The sequence below is a fragment of the Leptonotus elevatus genome, chromosome 16 (assembly GCF_054856555.1).
Source record: "Leptonotus elevatus isolate MCC_2025b chromosome 16, RoL_Lele_1.0, whole genome shotgun sequence".
NCBI classification, from domain to species: Eukaryota; Metazoa; Chordata; class Actinopteri; order Syngnathiformes; family Syngnathidae; genus Leptonotus; species Leptonotus elevatus.
In genome coordinates this window covers 4,954,227-4,962,796 of record NC_141254.1, presented here as the reverse complement: position 1 = coordinate 4,962,796, position 8,570 = coordinate 4,954,227, and the positions used below count along the sequence as shown (strand labels likewise).

The 8,570-nt window shown below is 41.6% G+C and overlaps 2 protein-coding genes across 2 annotated transcripts in view; one reads left to right on the top strand and one right to left on the bottom strand.

Annotated features, from left to right (window-relative positions):
* Positions 1 to 155: 155 nt before the first annotated feature.
* On the top strand, positions 156 to 3,534 carry atg101 (autophagy related 101). The gene is made up of 2 exons (XM_086098583.1): positions 156 to 684; positions 763 to 3,534. The coding sequence occupies exons 1-2, from the start codon at positions 433 to 435 to the stop codon at positions 1,165 to 1,167; spliced, it is 657 nt and encodes a 218-aa protein (XP_085954709.1). The 5' UTR covers positions 156 to 432; the 3' UTR covers positions 1,168 to 3,534.
* zbtb21 (zinc finger and BTB domain containing 21) overlaps positions 1,660 to 8,570 on the bottom strand; it is a 10,935-nt gene continuing 4,024 nt past the window's right edge. Inside the window, exon 2 of the mRNA XM_086098582.1 lies at positions 1,660 to 8,424. Within this exon, the coding sequence (XP_085954708.1) occupies positions 5,375 to 8,422 (3,048 nt within the window). The 5' untranslated portion in view covers positions 8,423 to 8,424 and the 3' untranslated portion in view covers positions 1,660 to 5,374. The remainder of the gene's footprint in view (positions 8,425 to 8,570) is intronic.

Below are 8,570 nucleotides of genomic sequence, written 5' to 3'. Positions count from 1 at the left end.
TATATATATATATATATATATATACTATTGTTAAGAGCTATATGTCATTGTTATTATTCAAAGTGAGTTGAGTTTAAAATGTAAAACTATTACAGTAATTTATAGTAATAGATTATTTTGACCCAGGTAGCTTGCCATAGACGGTACAACTGACGTAACCACCGCAGCTTCCGGTTCCTTTTGTAGCTAACATTTAGCTCGGTCGCTTGATGTTGCCTTAAAAGACGTGGACAGAAATATAACAATTTGGATTGTCTGGAGATAATCACACGACATATTGTCATAATACTTAGTCAATTTGTTGTTGCGCTCGTCCGTCACGGTAATCAAATACAGGTCTAGCAGTGAGCTAACACTAAATGTAGTTTGTAAACAGACGCCACCACTGCCACCAGTTATCGCATGTGAGTAGGTTATAAAAACAGTTTGGCAATGAACTGTCGATCGGAGCTTCTTGAAGTCACAGTGGAGGCGAGGCAGGTTGAAGAGGCAATACTGTCTGTGCTGCACACAATTTTAATGCACCGCAGCACTGGGAAATTTCACTACAAAAAGGAAGGTACCTACTCTATTGGTACAGTTGGGACTGTGGACATTGACTGCGACTTCATCGACTTCACTTTTATCAGAATTGGCTCGGATGAGCTTGACAGGATGCTCAAAAAAGCTGTGTCTGAATTCAAGGTACTGTTCCTTTCGGGGTGTCTTGATGACGCAACTGAGAACCTGTCGCTTGACCCATATGAACATGTTTGTTTACAGGACGCATTGAGCATCTCTGGAAGTGATGGCATCGGTCAAATTTCCCTGGAATTCTACCAGAAGAAAAAGTCCCGCTGGCCTTTCTCTGACGAGTGTATTCCTTGGGAGGTGTGGAGCATCAAAGTCAATGTCGTCAACCTAGCGAACGAGCAGGAAAGGCAGATCTGCAGAGAGAAGGTGGGAGAAAAACTCGCAGAGAAGGTGATCAACGTCGTCGAAGTCATCAACCGCCACGGCTATGTGCCGAAGATGCCCACCCAGTCCGAAGTGGACAATGTTTTTGACACCAGTTTGAGAGAAGTCCAGCCTTATCTCCACAAGATCACATACCAGATTACAGACTCTCTGGGCACATCTGTGAGCACCACCATGAGAAGGCTGATAAAAGACACCCTGGCACTGTGAACTTAACCTGTCTCTCACTACACACAAATCCATCAGGAGTAGATCTGATAGGAACTCTTTGGGAAAAGGACAGGCACTTACCAAGAGGAGATTGAGTGGGTAACATCCATTAGGGCTCCATCATAACCAGTAGTCATGCAGTCAGGAGTGAAACTCATCTTTTTCAATTGTAAAACTTTTGAAAATTGTGTCCCATTCAAAACTGATGCTATGTATATCTCTCTTTCCCTTGCGGCAAAGCTTAAGTGTTCCCCTTCCTCGTTTCTATTCTACGTGCAAACAGTGCTGGTTTGTAAGCTTCACACATGATGGTGCAAGGAAAAGCATATGCTATTATTCTCTGCTCTTTAATGGTTTTGTTTTTGATTGTGAAGTATTTGTACAATTATTTAATTCCTTATCCTCGCCTGAAAACGGTCACAAATGCAACATTAACTGTAGTTCATACGGAAACATTCTGTTGCTGACATTATTGCCGCTAAATTGTTAAAATGATTGCTATATGTAATTTATTGTAAATACATTTCAAAAATCTCTTCAAAGTAGGACTTTGTCCATCCATGTGTGTTACCTGATGACACATTTTATTTACAGCTTTTGTTTGTGTTTTAGGCATTGATGACCAGAGCAAAAAAAAAAAAAAAACTACACATAAATTCATATACATATGATCAAACAGGAATAAAATGGCATCAATTCTTAGTTTCCCAGCCACAGTGGCCCACAGATTGACCTACATACAATTCGAGCCCCTAAGATGAAGGTTTCCAGCAGGACAGTTGTTTTTTTTCCACTGTTTGATAATTGAAGAAGCTACACAATGTGGTGTCTGTATGAAATTTAACTATAATTACAGTCATATGAATTGTGATAGCTACTGTTTTTGGTCTGTTGAAAGAACTCCCTGAAAATGAAGTTATTGTTGGTTAAATGTATTTGTTTAAACATTTCAAATAAATATACAGGGCATTGTTAATACCCATTTTGAAATTTAAAAAAAAGCGTTTACACAATGTCACTCTTTATTACAGAGATAAAGCACAAAAACTGTAGAAAAAAAACAACTAAAAAACAGCTGCAAAAAAGCAACAATAATACAACCAATGTTGATACAAATATTATTGCAAGTAGAGCACAAGTGTACTAAAAAGTTTTTCCTTAACTAACAAAACAGGTACAAAACTTCAGAAACACATCCATGTACACAATCCTAATAATTCTCAAGAACAGTACAGAAAGTTTCTCACAAAGAATTTAAGAGCACTATTGAGTCAATATCACCATAAGGTGCTTTTGAGACTTCCCATTTCACTCCCTCAAATCTGAGATGCTCCATACATTGAACATTCACTTCATTACTATCACACTTTTCTTCTTTAAATGAATTAACTGCAAGCAGACAATGTGCATGCAAATCGCAAGATGTGAAGCTGCTGACAGGGTGGACATTTTTGGCTAATGTTAGCATTTCATGAGCGCATGGTTGACCTTCACTAAGCTACGCAATTTGATTAGCAAGCTCACTGTGTACCGTTTAACAAATAGTTCAAAAGGTTGAAGGATTTACAGTATATCAGTTGATATTTCACTATGACAGCATGGGCATGTTAGCATAGCATTGACATCCAACAACACGTATATGACAAATTATGAAACATACATAGGCTACTCTACAACTAGTCACCTTTTTTTTTATCCCATAAAATCAAGTAACAGCATTTTCAGTGACATCACTGTACATTGTAGCAAATGTATGACCACTTATATTAAGAACTCAGTTTCATCAATTTGTTACACTTTCATGATGTCTTATGAGGACACCAAAAGCACTTAATAGTGATATTGACCTATTATCAAAAGAATCTGCCACACCAAAGCCTGTGTTGCCACTGAGAGGCGCTATTTGAATTTTGCAGCTCCTAAACGTATCACTATTAATTTATACATATTTCTCAATGTTTACAATAAAGCCAAAGCAAAAGTATGTAGTAGTACAAGAATACAAACTGTGAAGCGCCTAGGCTACATTCAAAACACAATTTCAAGTGACTGTCACTTAAGGAAGCAAGAACACATACCCCATGGGAATAAACAATTCTGCAATAAAGTGTTCCTGATGTTACTACATGAACGAAGTTATCATGCCACCAAATATTCTTGAAAAAAAATTGTAGGTTGCACAAAACTATCAATCTTATTGTCAACTGAAGCCCACTTTGTTTCCATGTTTGATTGTACATTATGCAATTCTCTAATACTGGTGTCACGCCGGGAAGGCTAACTCACTCAAAGGTGGCTGGCGGATATTTAACTTTTAAATAATATAGGTCTGACTATAAACTTCAAGTACAGTGGGTAATGAGAAAAGCCAAGGTGTTATATTATCCAATATCTGTCAAGTATCCAACTTTAATGACACATTCACTGATGATTTATGAAGCCTTGCTGTTAAATGAAATTCAGTAATTTAGTTTAAATTGTATGAAGAATTGAGCCTCCACATCTTAAATTGAATCACGAGTACTCATTTTTAGCATAGTATTAAGTAGCGAATGCTTTAAATAGTTAACATGCTGAGTATATATAGCACCTGTCTTTAAAGCACTTTTACAGTTTTGCCTCATTTATACAATGATGACGACACAAAAGAAAATAAATCTGTTAATCCACCACTGATGACGAACAAAAAGTGAGGTCCACGCTCAAGGGTACTTGGACTGAGTGGATTTATGCCTCGAGGGCCTTGCCAATTAGTTACCATAATGACCTATCAATCAAAAGGAAACAAAACAAGTTTAATTGTACCATACATTACAGATCAGATTCAAATACTCTGCAAAGTAGAGGAACAGAAACACATCACGTCACTTTGTTCAGTCTACGCCACTTGCCATGAGAAAAAAAAAAACTTGTTTGTACAACTTACAAAATCACACCCACTTAAATTGTACAAAATGTATCGTAGTCACCCAATTAATTAATACTTAGGAAGATAAATGAGTAATGACTGTAACCTGGCTTCTCCCTATATCAGTGTTCTGAAATGCCTGAACAACCTGAGATGTTTTGGTGTATGCTATGTTGTGATGTGCATTAAGGTACTGCAGTTTGAAAGTGAGAAAAATAATTCAACAAATTCATGTGTGAAGAAAGTGAATAGCAACTAGGTACATGCATCAGTCCTAAAATCACAACTGTACAATTCAAACAGTTTTGAACATTTGACATCTCCCTATTTATATGAAGGCAAAAAAAAAAAGTGCATGAGGCGTGAAGAACCTTTTAAGTTCATCACACTAATAAACGATTCTGAAGCAACAGCAAAAGCACAAACCTATAATTGAACTGCAGCATATAAACTAAAGCATTTACTTGGAAAACAATGCACGTCATCATACCCCTTCCTTGCTCATTGAAGTCACATGTGGTACAGCTCAAGTCACATGGGTCACACCTCCATATCTTGCTCTCTTAAAACACCTACACGTACATGTAAATACTTTAGGCAACTACGATAAATTGAAGTCGTACATTTTGAAATGAAAATAACCCATTTCCAAAACCAAAACATATCTAGCACTCATTTGCACATTCATGTTTATACAAAGAGGAAGACCGTATCCCACTGAGGGGTGAACATTTGCATCAGGGTTCATTCAAGGTCACAGCGATTCCTAAACATTCTCTAAGGCAGTGGTTCTCAACCCGGTTCTCGAGTTCCTCTATCCAGCCTCTTTTCCATGTCTCCCTCAGCCAACACAGCTGAGAATCGTTATCAGGCTTTATCGAGTTTGTTGATTAGGTGATCGTTTGAAACACCTGTGTTGGCTGAGAGTTACATGGAAAACAGGCTGGATAGGGGTACTCGAGGACCGCGGTTAAGAACCACTACTCTAAAGTAGTGTTAATGGTTCACTGAACAGTTTTGATGGTCTTTCTTGCCGCAAATACATTTTGAACATGTTACGACAAGAAAGACCATTAAGACTGTTCAGAGGAACCATTAAGACTGTTTAGGAAACACGCCGACCTTGTACGAACCCTGACGCGAAATCAACATTAGCTGGCGTTGCAAACATTCATCCCTCAGTGGGTTACGGACTTTAATATTGTACGCTGGAGGCAAGCGAGGAAGCTATACATTCAAAGTTTGCCTTTTGCAGTCTTGGTTGCCACTTTGATTATCGAGTATGAACCTGCCAGATGCTTACACATGGCCATGACTTTGCTCATGGCTCCAGAGACTGAAAGCTGTCTTGAAGGTCCTATGACACAGTTTGCACATGTACTGCCTCTTGAAGGTCAAGGCAGACAGAGACGATGCGTGATAAAAGAGGGTCTCTGACTCCTGAGGCCCGCCTGAATTCTCCACGCTGTTTGACCTTGACACAGGACTATGGTTGCTTGGTTGTTTCTCAAGCGGAGCTCGGCTCTTGGTGTTGTTTACCAATGACATAGAAGTCTCAGGGCTGCTGGACTCGTCGGCCACTGCAACGGCGACTGGCGCTGATTGGTTGAGCACGGAGGCTTGTGAAGAGGGTTGTTCAGAGTTCTGAGAGGTCATGGGCGGGGAGGGGGACAGAGGTGGGGGTTGGCCGTCCATCTCTTTGGCTCCGTGTTCACTCGCGCTCGACATGTGTGTCTGGTAGTGGCTCCAAAGGCGGAAGTTGGTCCTGAAGGCTTTGTTGCAGATGTGACAGATGAAGGGTTTGATGTGACACAGGAGCTCCTGGTGACGCTCCAGGTCTTTGCGAGAGCAGAAAAGACTTCCGCATTTCTCACAGGGCCACACGCCAGCTTCTTCCAGTCCAGTTTGGCTGGTCTCCGTTTCTTCCCGCTCGCTCACAGACTCCTCCAGTGGCTCTTCTTTTACCACTAGTTTCCCATGATGGCCCATGCTTAGGTCCTCAGGCACATAGGACGAAGAGTCTTCTGAATCATACATAGGTGTGCCTGAGGAGTCATTGTAAATATTTCTCTCTCTTGCAAGTGGTTCACCGGTGTAATGCTCCTCTATGAACATTTCTGACATGCTTTCGTTATGCTCTTCCTGCTTCAGATTCATATGTTCCTTAATATTAATCATGTTATTGTTGTGCACCTCCACCTGGTGGCGCCAGATGCTGAAGGAGGACTTGAAGGTTCGCATACATTCCAGGCACGTCAGTTTCTTGTACTTGCAGTGCACCTCGTGGTCTTTCTTGACTGTTGGACTTGAGAATCGGAGGCCACAGTACGGACATACAGTGGAATGCCGACAGCCCCTCTCATGATCCCCCTGCTCAACGAGTGAAGGCAATTTCATATTACAGAGTCTACAGGCATAAACACCAGTATCGGAATCCTTCTGGTGAATCACCCCATCCTGTTCCTGGTAGAGGATGTTGTCCCCTGCAGCAGCGTCCTTGTCAGCTTTTTCTGCAGGATGTGTCCTTAAATGCTGCCTGTACTGAGACTGAAACACAAACGCTTTCCCACAATAGGGACATACAAAGTTGGACCTTGATCGCTTTTTACTGAGGGTGGAAGACTGCAAAGCTTGTTTGTTCCTTTTCAGCTTCCAGAGCAACGCTTTCTTGATTTCTCGCTCTCGCACCATGTCTATCAGTTTCTTTTGGAATCTATCATCCATCACCGGGGAGCTGGAAGATGATGCTGGGTTTTGTAGGACACCATGCTGTGTTTGACAGTGTGTCCAGACTTTGAAGTTAGTATGGAAGCGCTTGTGGCAGATGTCGCAAGCGTACGGCTTCTCGGGGTTGTGGTACATATTTACATGTCTATGTAGTCCGGCATTGGACCTGAAAACCTTGAAACAGTTCCAGCATGTAAAAATCTTGTTCAGAAGCGACTCGTCATTGATCTCGTTATCTTCGCTGGTGCTGCGAGACACAACTTCTGACGTGTTCTCTTCAGGGGAGACGGCGTGTTCCTTAAATATTTTGGTCTTCTTAAATGGGTACCGTCTGTTGTCTGGCCTTTCTTTTCGTTTCCCGAAAGGAATTAAGCTAGCCTTGGAACACTGTTCGTAATTTGCTTGCAAGTCTTTAAGATTGACTGGCAAAGCTTCTTGCACTGTAATTCGAATAATGTCCATAGGGTCTGCGAGTGGACTGCTGGGCTCCACTTTCACACTATGCTCTCTTTCTACCCGAGTTTGTTCATCGTTTCTGCTGTGGTACTTTGACTCAAGAATAATGGGAGATGCTCTTGAGTTTCCATTGTGAGCTGATATTTTGGGATCTGATGCCTTTGATGCCAATTTAACAACTGACTGTTCGTGATTTTGCAGCTCTTTGAGCTCCAGTGTGGGCGAGAACACCGGAACAGGGCTGTCCATGGATAACGATCTTCGAAGTAAGCTTTTTATGAGTGGCCCGCTCCGGTCGATAGTCTGGCTCAGCTCTGAGGCCTGACCCTGAAAGGACACTTTGGTGCTGTAATGTGGCTCCTGCTCTTCTGACTCTTGTTTCATGTCCTGGTCTGAGCAAGACGGCATCCTAATATGCTGCACTTCGGCTTCGCTGAATGATGCAGATGTTTTCAGCTGGGGCCTAATAGAAGAGATGTAGGATGGATTCCCTTTTAAAATGGATGCGTATGCATGGGTGGACCTCCTTCCAGTAGCTTCACTCTGTTCAGGTGATTTATGAGTGATTGATTCTGAGTTGCTGACTGAGACACAGGAACTAGGCTCTGATGGAGGCTGAGCCAAGTCAGTTGTGCCAAGAGATGATGACCTTTCTGGTGTTTTTGTCTGATAGTTTGGACAAGAGGGTTCGGATATGTCATTGCGGACACGGCACACAATGACGCTCCTTGTATGGACATCATTGTCATCCCCTTCTGTATAGGACAGTCTTTTTCGAGAGACACAATATGACGCATGTGGCCTTGTAGAAACTATGTTGGTGAGGAAAGGGATTCCCAAGGTGTAGCCCAGCTCTTGGATTGCTGAAAGACTGTCTTTGTCCACCAAAAGTGAAGAGGAGTAAATGTAATTCAGCACTATCTCAAAAGCATCGGGCTCACAGAAGTCCAGGTTTACAACCTTCAATGACGTGTCATCCATCCTGGTAAAGAGAGACTGGAAATATTCACTACTGGCAGCCAGAACACTTTTATGTGCTTGGTACCGCTGATCCGCCACGGCGAGCACCACATCACACATGTGTCCTCGGAGACGCTGCTCATTGAGCAGCCCCAGCACCGAGAGGGCATGGGCCGGGTAACTGTAGTGCACTAGGCTCTCCATTGCTAAAAGGTGACACAAGAAGAGGACAAGAAGAGGTTAGCTGTCAAAATAAACAAGCAAATATGATTATCGATCATTATACTTGATGATAACGCTGTGCAATTAATTGAAATTCAATTACAATTTCAATTATTACAAAATTATTACT

Coding starts and splice junctions, on each gene's coding strand:
- atg101 (XM_086098583.1), top strand. CDS start 433: ATGAACTGTCGATCGGAGCTTCTTGAAGTCACAGTGGAGGCGAGGCAG. Junction 685..762: donor AAGCTGTGTCTGAATTCAAG/GTACTGTTCCTT, acceptor GTTTGTTTACAG/GACGCATTGAGCATCTCTGG.